This window comes from Anguilla rostrata, chromosome 14 (assembly GCF_018555375.3).
Source record: "Anguilla rostrata isolate EN2019 chromosome 14, ASM1855537v3, whole genome shotgun sequence".
NCBI lineage: Eukaryota > Metazoa > Chordata > Actinopteri > Anguilliformes > Anguillidae > Anguilla > Anguilla rostrata.
Window position 1 is genome coordinate 29,527,873 of NC_057946.1, and position 14,551 is coordinate 29,542,423.

The window sequence follows — 14,551 nt, forward strand, 5'->3', positions numbered from 1 at the left end:
CCCCAAGGTGGTTATGATATATTTGTGGTGGAAACTCTAGAGGTGGGAGGTAAACACTCAGAGGCCACAAATGTGAAAACCTAGGATAGACAGTGAACTAGTTTAACCTGTCAGGGAAAACAGGTTTAACTAAGATGTAGAAAATACCAAGATTGCAATGCAAAAATTTTAATAGCAAACAATGTAACAACAAAATCAATGGAAGTGCAATTTTATCGTGGCCACAATAGTCGCACTGTTGGTAAAAGAACCGCTAGAGAGAGTTGGTGGGTGAGCCAAAGTGTGAGATTGAAGAGGTGAGTCTTCAGTCAGCAATTGAAGGTGGAAAGTGGTTCTGCTGTTCTGACTGATGTGGGGAGGTCATTTCACCACTGGGGGCCCAGGACAGACAGCAGGCATGACCTGGAAATGCAGGCACCCAGAGGCCCCAGGCATGCTGAGATTGCAGAATGAAGGGGTCTAGCTTTTCTGGAAGGTTTGATGATCGCCGAAGGTAAGCCAGAGCAGTCCCCTTAGCAACCCAGTAGGCTAGCACCAAGGTTTTGAATTTGATGGAAGCCGCAAGAGGTAGCCAGTGGAGGCAAGTGAGAAGGGGGGTGACATGAGAATACTTTGGACGGCTGTAGATCAGGTGAGTTGTAGTATTCTGTTTGAGCTGGAGGGGCCTGGTTGTGAAACTGAGGTTTACAGCCACAAAATGAGAGCAGCCTAATTAAAAAAGAATACAACGACAAAACTATTCAGATCAATAAAGGATCCAAATTCTTCAATATTTGTGCATTTTGAAATCGCTTTCAAAATTCTGAGTTCTGAACGATCGTCATTCACGATGCACCCATGTCTCTGAGGTTCTACTGCATTACTAGTAGTAAATAGTGAGAAATCTCTGTGGATCCCCTGTTGAGACCAGAGCTGGATCATGCTTCTCCACATGCGGTTTCTTTACTAGAACTGCCACTGGTTTCCCCCTCTGCGAGCGTGGCTTCCTTCCTGTGACTTTGCACCGCCTAATCGCACGCCGTCACAGCAACGGCAGTCACTGACACCTGCCACGGCAACGGACCAAGGTGCTGCACTTCTGCGACCAGTTCTCACGACCCGATCGGCACCGATTCCTCGTCATCCCCTGAACATGGCGTTCAGCTTTTCGGGTGAGTAAAGCCACGAATCCGACCGGAGCTGCACGGCTGCAGCATGACGCGAGCACGCGTGAGGTCTGCACACTTTCAGTTCTCATGCCTCCTCAGTGTTCGGGGACATCCGCACTTAGCTCTGGCTTATTTAGTAAGTTAAAATGTCCTTTAGCAAGGAACGTCAACTGAGAACTACTAATAGTACAGGGATTACTCGGGAATCAAAGTGGGTTGAGAGTTAGGGAATGCAATGGTAGCCAATCAGAGGTAGAGGGCGATTTGGCGGTCAGATACAAGTCTAGGTCTGCCCAGCTGGGGTAGTTTTGGGGCTGTATGCAATTTTTGCTCCAGACCCTTGAGCAGAGAGCTGTTTTTGTCTAAAGTAGATTAATGTGTCGTGCACAGCCACACGAAGTATAAATGAGCCTTAGTGGGGTGTGGCACAGAGCGGCACTCTCAGTCAGGTTGCGGTTAATCTCTACACTCTGAACTCTTCGGGTTTTCAACTCGCAGGGTTTCTCTTGGTTGAGCCCCAAAACCCTCAAGAACCACCCTCCCTTCCTTCACATGATGTACATGATCAGACGAAACCATTACAGGCAAAACCTCACTTAGTCGATCAGTAGTCACTTCAGATCGGTGAAATGATGGATGCTACTCTCTCGTTATATCTCAGTCAGAAGACTGTGACCTCAGCCTCAGTCTCCTGACTGAGACAGAAGGACAACGAGTGAGATCAGCTACCTGCTAATCTTAAGATGGAGGAGCTATTATGTCACCACATTCGTTTTCAAATCAGGGGTGTCTCACTGATGACACAGAGTGCAGCTTGAACGCTGAAGCCACAAAGCTGAGCTGAGCTATGCTTAAAAGCACAGTGTGCACATCTACTGCGTTCAGCTTGAGTGCCATGCTCCCAGCGGGGGAGTCGCCATTTTAATCCACAACCTTTGAGTTATAAGACCAGTTCCCAAACCATCATGCTACACTCCTGCCTCTAATACCTGGGCACAGGCTTGTTGCCCTTCTCTGTACTTCCTATTCTGAAGGCAGATTGCAACACAGGAAGTGGAATCTGTGACCACTGCAACACTACAACACATAGCAACGCAGTGTTGTCGAAACAACATCTACTTACAGGAGCTCAAAATGAAACTCTTTCTTCATGCACTTTTCTGTTCACTAGACAGTTTGTGTGTGTGTGTGCGTGTGTGTGTGCATACATGCATGTATAAGCATAGATCTGCATGTGCATGCATTTGTGTCAGTGTTGTATTTTTTGGTCAAGGGGGCCATGGGATAGGTTCTGCTCTTCTGCTGATTCCCAAACGTTGTGTGAGCATATATTCATATTACTAGGAAATACTTTTCTATTGTTAAGATTTAGACTCCAATCAGGCAAAAGTGGTTTAATCTTAGAGTCTGACTTTCAATTTTAACATTTTTTTCACTATGGGAAGTATTCCATGGGGGCACTGTAATGAATATGGCAAATTTGATTGGCTGATTACTTGCATTATTGACATTTATAGAGAAAGTACAAATGAGAACGGTGTGTGAGTACATGTATATGTACATGTGTGTGCGTTTACATATATGTGTGTGTATGTGTATATGTTTGCACGAGTGTGTTTTTCGTTATTTTTTTTTTTTTTAGGTGGGATAAAATAAGGACAGGTTCTAGTGCCCTTAATATTTATAGAACTGCAGTACATACGTGGGAATAGAGAGAGAGTGGGTGAGAGAGAGAGAGAGAGAGAGAGAGAGAGAGCGAGAGACTGCAGACTCTCAAGCGCAGAAGCTGACGGGGCCTTAAAGGAAGCAGAAGTGAAGCAGGTGTGTACACGGGCTGTGTGTGTGTGTGCGTGTGTCTGTCTGTGTACGTAATATGATGGATGCTACCGAAAATGTTGATGAATGATTCCTTAATCACAGCCTTCCATGCGGAGAAGGCGCTTGGCAGAGGCAGGCGAGACGTACAGTAACTAGGGTCATTATTCAGGTGTGTGATTTCACACCGGCAGCCTGAGTGTGTATGTGTAAATAGCGCGCGGAAGGCAGCGCGGTTTTGTCAGCATTTGTTCCCTGCATGCTCTTGTTGTGTGGAAATGGCTTTTGCCGGAATCTCTGTTCTGCTGATTTTATTGCACCTGCTGAGAGTCTGACTCTTAGTGAGATCAATTCAGTGCACTTGTCTTGATGATTATTGCCTTTGTAGAGGCTTGTGTCCGCAATACAGTTACTGCAGAAACTGTTCATTCATATTGCAAGGCTGGATAACTTTAAGAAGGTATATTAGACTTAAGATTAAATATTATAAAATATTATAAAAATAAATGAGCAGTCAGCAAGAATACTGCATCGATACACCGCTTCTTGTCAACAAACATCCAAGATCAGATCCAATCAGAGCTCATTTGAGCATAAACAGCTGGAGGAATTAGATCATTTAGCAGAGACCCTGTTAGCATGCTTAATAGAGGAAGCAGGCGCGTAGTGGATTCTCCTTTGTGCACTGATTACACAGTGAAAATGAACAAAACATATTTACTGTATGACTCACCTGCAAGGTGCAATCAGCTTCAGTAGATATCAACTACCAAACCCTAAATCAAATATACGGTGATATAGTAAAATAAAATATATCATCAAGATATTGCAGCAATGTGCAATATATTTGCAAATATACTCATTATTTCTGCTCTTATTGCAGAAATACATAATTTCAGGATACTCCATATTTACAAATAGGAATGCTGTATATTATTTGAATAAACCAGAATAAGAGCTGTGTAAAGCAAACAGACGCAGTTGTTTGTTTCTGTTTGCTGGTACGCACCACTAATGAGTGTCGTCTTTGCAGCGCAGCTTGACAACAGCCTAATGCACCATAATTTATGTATTCTACGTTCAATGGACCATCTGTTATGTGCATTAACTTGTGAAGCACTTTGGGCTGCAGTGCATTGTATGAAAGGTGCAAAACAAAGTTAAACAACAATAATAATAATGACAAGGACAACCATGATGACAACAACAATAATAAATAATATAAATAATGCAAAGGGACTAAAGTATGGGCCTGATACAGACAAGCACACACACCCACCCACCCCCACCCGTCCACACCCACACACACACAGAGGAACATTATAATGCACCCTACAGCGCTAGTGCAATACTGTGCACGTTGCTTATGGGGTAGACGTTCAATAGAATGGTGTGGTAACCAAATGTGTGCAGTAGGCAGAACAGCAAGTGCATGAATTTTATTATTTTTAAAAAATATAAATTTGTCATCTCCAATTCCGCCCAAATTTGGAGTATTCGCAAACTGTGAAAACTACCTGGGAGGGTGAAGGCAACTCACGAAACACTCGGTGCCAGCCAGCTGCTTCTTCTCACATCGCAGCCACAGGCCGGGGGGCATGTGGACAACAGGGAGGGAGGAGACCCAATTGTATGCGTGTGCAGAGAGAAAACCACGGGTGCCTGGACAGCCGACGGGGTCGCTTGAGCTATGAGGGCTGCTATCCCCACAGACTGAACCCTTCCAGTACATGCACTGTGTGATTTAAAGACAAATCTGCAAGGCTCCCAGCCGCAGGCACCAGTGGCTTGGGCCGGATTCGATCCAAAACCGTGTTGCTCGCTGAAGGAGTACCACCGGTGAGCTGCTTAGCAGCCCACAGCAGTCACATAAATAATAACGGAAAATAATAGCAGGCAGCGGGCTGAAATGATAATGATAGCTGGTTTGAACAAGTGACCACGCGTGGCTTTGACTTTGATGTTATAGTGCCTCACTGAAGAGGGGCCAGCTGCCTACTGTGGCATCTGGACAGACTGCATCACTTTCTCTCATCTAGCTACACCCCACCCCACCAAATCCCAGCTTCCTGGATCGTCATGGTTATCATAATCAAATCTCGTCAGTTAACCCCAGGCTAGTAATTCAGCTGATTATTAGCTGTGCAGAGCTGTGATGCAGAGGATCGTGGGTAGTAAGGGGGAGGGAGATTGGCCTTTTTCCAACTATTAGTACTGAGCTGGGAATGAGGAAGAGCACGGGAGAGGATGGGTTGGGTAGTGTTAAGACATGCACTTAAGAACATACACATTTAGGCTTGTGTACACTGTAGGTGCGGGAAATAAGGTGTGGAAAGGTCTGCTGCTGCTATTAACCTTGCACTTAGATTAAGAAACACAGAGCTGAGGGCAGGGCTGCGGGGGGTGGGGGGGTGGAGACGAGGGGGAGGTATTTGGCATACATATTCGCTGGCAGGTCTTAACCTTTCCTGTACTCTTCCTCTCACTGGCTGAGAGCGCCGCTGTGATTGTGATAATGGAAATGCTAATGTTCCCAGTAGCCTTTTCTCTTTCAGGTGAAATGTGGATATAGATATATTATTTTATACTTTTTTTGAAGGGAGGAAGAAACTTCATAGTACACCCAACATGCCCACAAACCCTTGGATGGCCTGGCAGAAACGTTTAATTAATGTTCCTGTTCTTTTTTCTTTGGCTTGCAGTAGTGACGAAAAACAGAACCATGACAGGTATGTTCATATCCTATATTTCCTTCCATCAGCATTATTTTTTTTTTTACATTGTGTTTTCTATTTAAAAAGTCTCACTACCATTGCATTTACATTATACTCATTACAATTTAATAAACACAACTTAATAGATAGATTTAGAAGCAAGTTTCATAAGCAGTGCCAGACATTGCTTACAACATTCCCAGACCAGTGAGAACATGCACAACATCACTAAAGCACTGAAGCAAGTTAACTGTGATAACCAAGAACCCAAATACATATTGTGAATACATTGAGTTTGCATCTATATCGAGCCACATCAAAAGAAAACCACAAAAACTGCCATTAGAAACATAATTACTCATTACAACAGACTAAAGTGCTAGGCTGTGGGGATTGTATGAGAGCCAAGATGCAGTTTAAAGAGGTGGGTGGGTCTTCAGTGTGCATCAGCAAATTCTGCCGTCCTGACCATGGTCTGGCCTGGGTGAAACCACATCAACCTTCAAAGCACTCTGTGGGGAAATGACACCTGGTACTCTCTGTACACAGAGACGTCACTGTGCGGGTCACACAGCTTGAAAGGTCACGAAGCAGAGACAGGGGGCCAGGTTTACCAATGAAACAGTCACAGCGCAAAAACATCAGCAGTATTGCGGTGCTGCAGTGGTCGCAGATACTGACACTAGTGACTGATTTACAAAGACTGTTTCTATTCACACAGCCATACATTTATGATATATAATACATTAAACGGCCTCATTCACAATTTTGCAGTGGGAGACGCCCATAAAAAGGGTCAGAAACAGTATGACATGCTTACTCATTCAGACTACAAAGCACTAATAAATGAATACGGACTGTATACATTGTTTTTTTTTTACTAATTAGCAAAACTTCTGTGGTTCGTCCAGATGCACTAACCACAATTGCCTTTAATTAACTGTCTGTAACACTTGTATTCTAATATCTCAACTCAGGGTTTTTTTTTAATATACACAGAAGTACATAGAAGTAGAGGAGAGTCCGTATAAACATGGATTTTGCTCATTTACTCATAAAATATTTGGCCTAGCACAATGAAATTTTACTAAAAACAGCTTTGGCATGCAAGTAGTCATTACCCGTAAGTAGTCAATTCATAACTTAATGAAGTTGGATACAATTTAAACCAAAGTACAAGAAGTCCGATGTAACATTCATATGACCTAGTCGGTACATTGTAACAGACGGGAGGAATAACTAACAGTAAATGAAAACGCCTTATAATGTAGGCATGGAGGTTTTTTCTGCACATACTAATGTTAATCAAGCAAACACATTTCCAATGGTAATGTGAGACCGGCCACATCCTCAGATTATGAAGAACGGGGCTTTATTTATGAAAAAAGACTGCGCAAACATTGATACCCAAGCAACTTCTCATCACTGAGGAAAGCTGCTTTTATTTGTTTCTTAAAGCCCAGGTAAGCTTTTACAAAGCAAATAGCCTACTATACAGACCAATCTGGTGTGTGCTTATCATAAATGCCTGTGAGCCTCAACACAGCAAGCAGATTAGCTGAACACATTTAATATTAAACACTGTCAAACACGTCGATGAGTAAAATTAATTTATGTAACAAATATTAAACACCATTTAAAATGCCTAAGTTCTCCCCAAAAGGACACTGCATGTAGATGGTTTTCTACAACATCTAGTGTCCCTAATATTCAAATCTGAAGCAGTCTCCACGACGGCCCAAAGGGAAGCATGCTTCATATTTTCTGTGCGATCTCCCCACCACTTCAGTCCCTTGTAAAGGTATCTTATACATCAAAACATGTCTTAATGTGGTGACAGATGTGGTTGAAAGCTTCGGTTTTTGCATGAATCAGCATTGCAAACCCATCTCATAACAGTCACAACAGTTTCTTGGCTTTGTTCACGCAGAAGGCAGCTTTGAGAAGGAGTTTTTGGACACGCACAACGCGTATCGCCGGAAACACGGAGCACCGCCGCTGAAGCTAAGTAGAGACCTGTGCAAATCTGCGCAGTCCTGGGCGGATCACCTGCTGTCCATCAAAACGCTGAAACACAGCAACACCAAGAACGGGGAGAATCTGTACTACACTTGGAGCTCCGCCCCCAAGAAACTTACTGGTGTGCGGCGAGCCGTTAGATCGCAATTCCTCCTGCAAGGGGTCGAGTGACTGGCTCAGGATAAAAGACTAATTTATTACAAAAATGTGAAATACATGTATACAGTTTTGATATAACAAAATGATATATACAAATTTAAAGTGCATTTGTAGTGTGTTGTTACGTATTTATCGTGTTGATTATGTATTTTTTAAAAATAATTGCTTTGTTAATGACTGCATGTTTTATAGGAAAGGAGGCAGTAGACAGCTGGTACAGCGAAATCAAAGATTACAGCTTCAGCAAACCGGGATTCCGATCAAACACTGGTAACCTTAAAAAAAATATTGTGTACAATGTCATCTAATAGTTAAGGATCTGAACCAGAAGTTTGTTTTTTAGGCCAAAAAAGACACAAAGGTTTGGATACTATGTGCTGAGTAAACATTTGACATGATTTATTTTTATTAGCAAGAGCAGCTCTGAAGCACTTAGGCTAATGTGATGAAGCTGACAATGTCGCCCCCTGGTGTCCCCGACAGGGCACTTCACCCAGGTGGTGTGGAAGAGTACGGAGGAGGTGGGAGTGGGTCTGGCCACCGACGGAAACACTGTGTTTGTGGTGGGCCAGTACAGCCCTGCAGGGAACATCACCAACCAGGGCTACTTTGAGAATAACGTCCTGCCCGCGGGAACATCCACGCAGGAACGTGGGCAAGATAAGCCGAAGGGCACAGCAGGTGAAGGGACAGAACCTGAGATCATTAAACCCATTACACTCCATTATCACCCTGCAACAGGATAGAGTCATATTTTCATAACAATCTTCACAAAAGATTGTTAAATTTCTTTGCCAGTGCGATAAAAATATGCACTTTAATGCCATTTTTTGCCCTTTATTTTGTGCCCCACCACAAACTCAGGCACTCTATAGGCACTGGTACCATTTTAAAAGCATAATTTTAGCATCGCTATCGGCCAAATCTACGCAGAACCCATGCCTAATTCTCTGTTTAGAGCCAAATAGCAATAGTTCATTATTACAATTTTGCACATTTCCTCTGATGATTTTAATTTGTTCCATTATTTGGTTGACCCTAATTGGAATCGTCCCTCCAGAACCCTACAGGTCCACCTGTGATTCACTGAGGGAGCTGAAGGTCACTCACGTGGTCCTTAAGGACACTGCCGTGAAAAGTAAGGAAGAAAGCGGCGTGGTCACTCGGCCAGGTCAGTGGCTCTTCTGTCTGCCTCTAATCCTCCAGTCAAGCCTTCGGTTTGAGATCTGCGATACCAGAGACACTGCAACCCCCCGTCTCTCTCTCAGTGTACCTGTCCCTGTGTACGGATGTCACCTTTTTTTTTGTCTCACAGTCACAGTCAGGCTGGTTTCTTGGCTTTGTTCACGCAGACGGCAGCTTTGAGAAGGAGTTTTTGGACGCGCACAACGCGTATCGCCGGAAACACAGCGCTCCGCCGCTGACGCTGAGCCGAGACCTGTGCAAATCTGCGCAGTCCTGGGCGGATCACCTGCTGTCCATCAAAACGCTGAAGCACAGCAACACCAACAACGGGGAGAATCTGTACTACTCCTGGAGCTCCGCCCCCAAGAAACTTACTGGTGCGCAGCGAGCCGTTAGATCGCAATTCCTCCTACAAGGGGTCGAGTGACTAGTTCAGGATAATAAAAAAAACAAATTTATTATGCAAAGTCATGACATATTTATACAGTCATGGTATGCGACTAAATGTCGCAATCATGTGCAAATGTCTAAGTTAATTTTTTTTGTGTCATATGTTTATCATGATGGCCAAATGGTTTGGGATAAAATACTGACTGCTATAAATATTCACCGTTCTCCTATGTGTGTACAGTTCTCCAATTGTTCTAAGTGACTGTTTTAGAGTGTTATATATTTATTGTATTATCATCAGCATCATCATCATCATTATCTGACTGTTTGCAGGAAAGGAGGCCGTAGAACAGTGGTACAGTGAGATCAAAGACTACAACTTCAGCAAATCGGGATTCCAATCAAAAACTGGTAACTTCAAATTAAATAAGAGTGTAGACAAATGTCTAAATGAGAGGTTGTGGGGTTTTAGACAAAAAGGCTAAAGCCATGTGCTGAATAAATATTTTACATTATTAACTTTTAGTCGAAACTAAGAGCAGCTCTGAAGCGCTTAGCCAATGTGATGAAGCTGACAATGTCGCCCCCTGGTGTCCCCGACAGGGCACTTCACCCAGGTGGTGTGGAAGAGTTCGGAGGAGGTGGGAGTGGGTCTGGCCACCGACGGAAACACTGTGTTTGTGGTGGGCCAGTACAACCCTGCAGGGAACATCACAAACCAGGGCTTTTTTGAGAAGAACGTCCTGCCCGCGGGAACATCCACGCAGGAACGTGGGGAAGATAAGCCGAAGGGCGCAGCAGGTATACTTCGGTATCACCCTATATTATAGGTATATAGCTGCTCCCCATCTGTAGGGGTGTGTTTATATTTTACTAGACTACTTATTTTGTTGTAATGCTGCTGTTGACTATTGACTATCTATCTATCTATCCATCCACCAACTGTAAATATGAGGTTGTTCTGACTGAATATACATTATTGGTGATTGTTTATAAACTATGTGCATCTATAAGGATGAGGTGATGTTTAAAGAACTCAAAATGACCAGGAAAGATTGGTACTCAAATATGACATATCTGTTCATCAAGAAGATCATTTCAGTGGCTAAAAGTCCATCTACCTACCTATCTACTAATCTATTTACCTATTGGATCTGTAAAGATGTGGAGCTGAAAAAATTCAGGCAGTCTCTGCTAGAGGCACAGAACACTTATCGGAAGCAGCATGGGGCGGAGCCTCTGAAGCTTTGCCCTGCCCTCTCCAAGGAGGCGCAGGATTGGGCTGCCTACTTGGTGACCATCAAAACTCTGAAGAACAGCGATGAGGAATATGGGCAGAACTTCTGGAACCGTTGGAGTTCCAACACAGCGCCCCCCACAGGTGCATTTTGCCTCCATCATTGGCCTGATAAAAGTTCTGTTACTGGTGTGGATCAGAGGGTGGGGCGCTTGGAGAATAGCCCTTTAAGGACCCTGCGCAATCAAAATAATTATTTCTAATAATTCTTAATTTTATAAATAAAGAATCAACAAACATAAATATTATGACAGATTCAGATTTTAAATAGGCTTTTTTCATCCAGAAAGCAAAATGATTCTTTTACTGCAAACCATGGAGGATTTGGTCATTGGGCGACCATGCATGTGGCAAGTAACATTATGTTTTACATTTTAACCCATCAGCAGTGTGACCATCTAATGGACTGCCAATCAGAAGTTAAATTGCCAGACCTCCAGCTCTTGTACTTAGCAATGACATACTTTTGAATTTGAAAAAAAGTTAAACTAGGCCCATCTTATTCTGTGGATTAAAGAACACTTTAAATGATTGCACAGGGTCTTTAAGGTGAATGTGGGATTTAGCATTTAATTTTTGGCAGCCTGGCTCCCAGACAATTAAGCATATCGCTAATGAGTTAGAAAAAAGGATCTGAAAAAGCATCTTTGAGCTTTTTGGTTCATTGAATCAGTGATGTATGTTGACAGGCCTAGCCCTTTTTGTAATGAACATAACCTAACATTTGTTTGTTTTGCAGGACTAACCACCCCCATTATATTTATAGTACATGAACAGTTGTAGCTTACCTTTTTAGTGAACAAAAAAAAAAAAAGAGCAAAATGCTTCTGCAAGTGTTAGGTCAGTACTGTTTAATATTCAAACAGTATTGTATTTAGACTTCTTCTGAAGTCATTTGGTGTGGCAAGGATAGGCCAACACGTTTGTGTACAGTTAATTAATGCTAACAAGCTAGGTTCAGGTTGTTTAAGGCTAATGCAGTATCATAAGTCTGATTAATGGTACTATACTAGGTGTAGAGCTAAAGCACACCTTGTTTTCACGTCCGTGGTAATAATGGGATTCTTATATTTCATTGCATATTCGTACAGCATCAGATTAACGTCCGATTTACGTCTTTAGTGTATTACGTCTCATTTAGACACGCGTACATCTACTAGTGTGTTGACAGCCCAAGAACTATAGCTTCCCCATTGTGGGAGCTGGATAAAAGTTTTATAATGTTTTGGTCATTTTATTTAAATGAGAGTCCTCACTCAGAGGGTGGCCCTTTTTGAGACGATAAAGATTACGAGGTACAGTAACCCCAATACTCAGCATAAATAGCATAATAAGCCATAAGCACAACAGCAGAAATAATAATGATGAAACTCTTGTGCCCTGCAGGTTTGGAAGTAGCCGAGGTCTGGTACAAAGAGAGTGAGAAGTACGACTTCTCCTCTCCTGGGTATCAGAGTGGAGCAGGTATGATGCAGTGACCCTCACACTCAGATATCATTTCATATTCAAATATGCTTTTTGCATAAGATAACTTCTCAGAAGCCAAGAGCAGCCAAAATAACCCCCCCCCCCCCCCCATCTCTAAAATAATAATAACAATTATAATAATATTTCACATTCAATTGATTGCAAAGTGCTTTACAGTAAATGAGGTGAAAATCACCTGAACTGCCACAACTGTGTAACACCCACCTGGGTGTTGCAGGGCGGCCATTTTGTGTCAAAATGCTCAGCGCACGCTTTCCTGTGCTCTCTCCATAGATTTCTTCACTCAGATGGTGTGGAGATACTCCAGAAATGTAGGCATCGGGCTGGCCACCAATGGCCAGGGCCTGTTCATTGTTGTGGCCTACTACGACCCCTGTGGGAACATCCCAAAAAAAGCCTACTACCGTGACAACGTCTTGGCCAAGAAGACAAAATAGATGTCAAATAGAATGAAGGAAAGAGGGCGGGGTAACAGATAACTAAGCCATGTGATAGGAGTTGCCATGCCAACAGTAAATACACTGTAGGATATATATATTTTAAAAAATAATTAGTTACAATTCTCTCTATGTGTTAGTTTTTACAATAAAACATAATGGGCAGGATGTTAAAACTTTTAATCATTATTTTCAAATTTTTGAAAGCGAAGCTCTTGATCTGCTTCAGTGGTGTGTGCATGAGAGAGTGTTTTAGCAATCCAGCACGTCAAAGTGTTATGCTGTTGTCATTGAAGTCTGTCTTGAATTGAACCTTGAATGCTCTTATTTTGAACAAATTCTTACAGTTTACTTGTCTTACAAAATAGCCACTAGATGGCAGCTTGGAGCTTCTGTTAAATACTTGGAATGCATCACTGTAATTGGAAAAATAGGTCTCTCTCAGGCAGACAGTATTTCCATTCATGATTATACTGTTTCGTTGACAAAAATAAATAATTGCACGTTTTTACCTCTCTTTCAATTCGGTATTTCATTACCGACATTTGTGCATATAACAATATTGCCAAAGTATTTAACAATGAAACAAGACAAGCAGAATTCATTAGCAATAGAAGACAACACCAATAGAAATAAACAGTCTCTCTCTCTCACACACACATACACACACACACACACAGAGTAGGGTTCCTCTTTCTGTCATCCCCACAGGAACAGAAAAGCTTTATATCAGCACTATGAGTCCAGACCGGATTCACATGATCTCACATTTCTCTGCCGTTGTTGTTCATCTGAGGGAATGTTCCAGAAAGATATCTGCTTGGTGTCATTTGTACCTTTTAAAATAAATACAATCAGCTAAAAGGTTAAAGCATTTGTCTCCTTTTGTTTGACCACAGAATGAGCGCGATAACCGAGCAAAAGAGTAGTAAAACTCCATCCAGTAAGCTAACCTTTGTGTTTTGCCCTGCGATTGAATACGTTTGTCTCTGGCAATTCATTGTGTCATCAATGCGGCCTGGCTGTACACAGGTGTGTTATCCACACCAAACAGAGTTTGAAATGTGAGTACAGTTTCTTGACCACACAATGGGCCAGTGTTGGGCGGCAGTGTACTATAATTGTTAGAAAACGGGGCTCATAACTCAAAGGTTGCGGGTTTGATTCTTAGCCGAGATATTATCGTTGTACCCTTGAGCAAGGTACTTAACTACTTCAGTAAAATATACAGCTGTACAAACATATTGCAGGTAAAAACATGATCTGTGTAATAGCATCCGAAAAACACTACTGGCCCGTAGAATTAAAAGGCCTGTAGCTTAAAGCAGACTATGTACACGTCAAAGCCAGATAAAAATGTTTGAAATAATCAGGACTAAAACAGTAGAAGTCATAGAGTGTGTGAGGGAGTGAGGGAGGGAGGGAGTGGGGATGGAAGGAGCGAGTTTTCTGCGCTAACCTCCGCTGACGTGCTTAAGCTTGGGGAGCTGCGGGTGAGGGGCAGGGTAACAGCAGGCTGGGGGCAGGGCAGGGCGCTCCAGCTTGTTTTCAGTTTTTGCGCGACACAGAAATGAATCCCCTCCCTTTCCTACCCCAACCCCCCACCGTCCGCCCTCCCCCCGCCACTGGGCCCCAGGTACGTCGTCCTTGCCGCCAAAAAGCCCCCGGAAAAACAGCCGGGCTTGGCGGGGAGAGGGCTGATTGGCTCTGCTAGCTGGAGCATAAGCTGATTGGGTAACCTGAGTTTTAAAAACATGAGCAGGGCTTTAGAGGTGGAATGGTGAAGGGGGTTGGGGATTGGTTCAACAAACTTGACATTTAAGAAGTTCTGTCAGCAAACCATGTATGGAATGTCAGGCAGGCAACTTTTCTGGGTCTGCAACCTTGAACAGGACTACA

General features: G+C 43.0%; 1 protein-coding gene across 3 annotated transcripts; it reads left to right on the forward strand.

Annotated features, from left to right (window-relative positions):
* Positions 1-990: 990 nt before the first annotated feature.
* On the forward strand, positions 991-13,523 carry glipr2 (GLI pathogenesis-related 2). Of its 3 annotated transcripts, none has more exons than XM_064306888.1 (12): positions 991-1,151; positions 5,666-5,692; positions 7,608-7,817; positions 8,048-8,125; positions 8,339-8,536; positions 8,916-9,026; positions 9,208-9,417; positions 9,764-9,841; positions 10,034-10,231; positions 10,593-10,811; positions 12,114-12,191; positions 12,489-13,523. In XM_064306888.1, exons 1-12 carry the CDS (start codon positions 1,133-1,135, stop codon positions 12,650-12,652), a joined length of 1,590 nt encoding a protein of 529 aa, XP_064162958.1. In that variant the 5' UTR covers positions 991-1,132; the 3' UTR covers positions 12,653-13,523. The 3 variants fall into 3 exon arrangements, with proteins under 3 accessions (XP_064162958.1, XP_064162959.1, XP_064162960.1); XM_064306889.1 differs by having other exon boundaries at positions 8,916-8,993; XM_064306890.1 differs by lacking the exon at positions 991-1,151 and adding an exon at positions 2,824-2,969.
* Positions 13,524-14,551: the final 1,028 nt, after the last annotated feature.

Bases quoted from the DNA above. Each gene is read 5' to 3' on its own strand.
- glipr2 (XM_064306888.1), top strand. The intron at 9,418-9,763 runs GTGCGCAGCGAG...GACTGTTTGCAG, and splicing joins CGCCCCCAAGAAACTTACTG to GAAAGGAGGCCGTAGAACAG. The intron at 9,842-10,033 runs GTAACTTCAAAT...TGTCCCCGACAG, and splicing joins GGGATTCCAATCAAAAACTG to GGCACTTCACCCAGGTGGTG.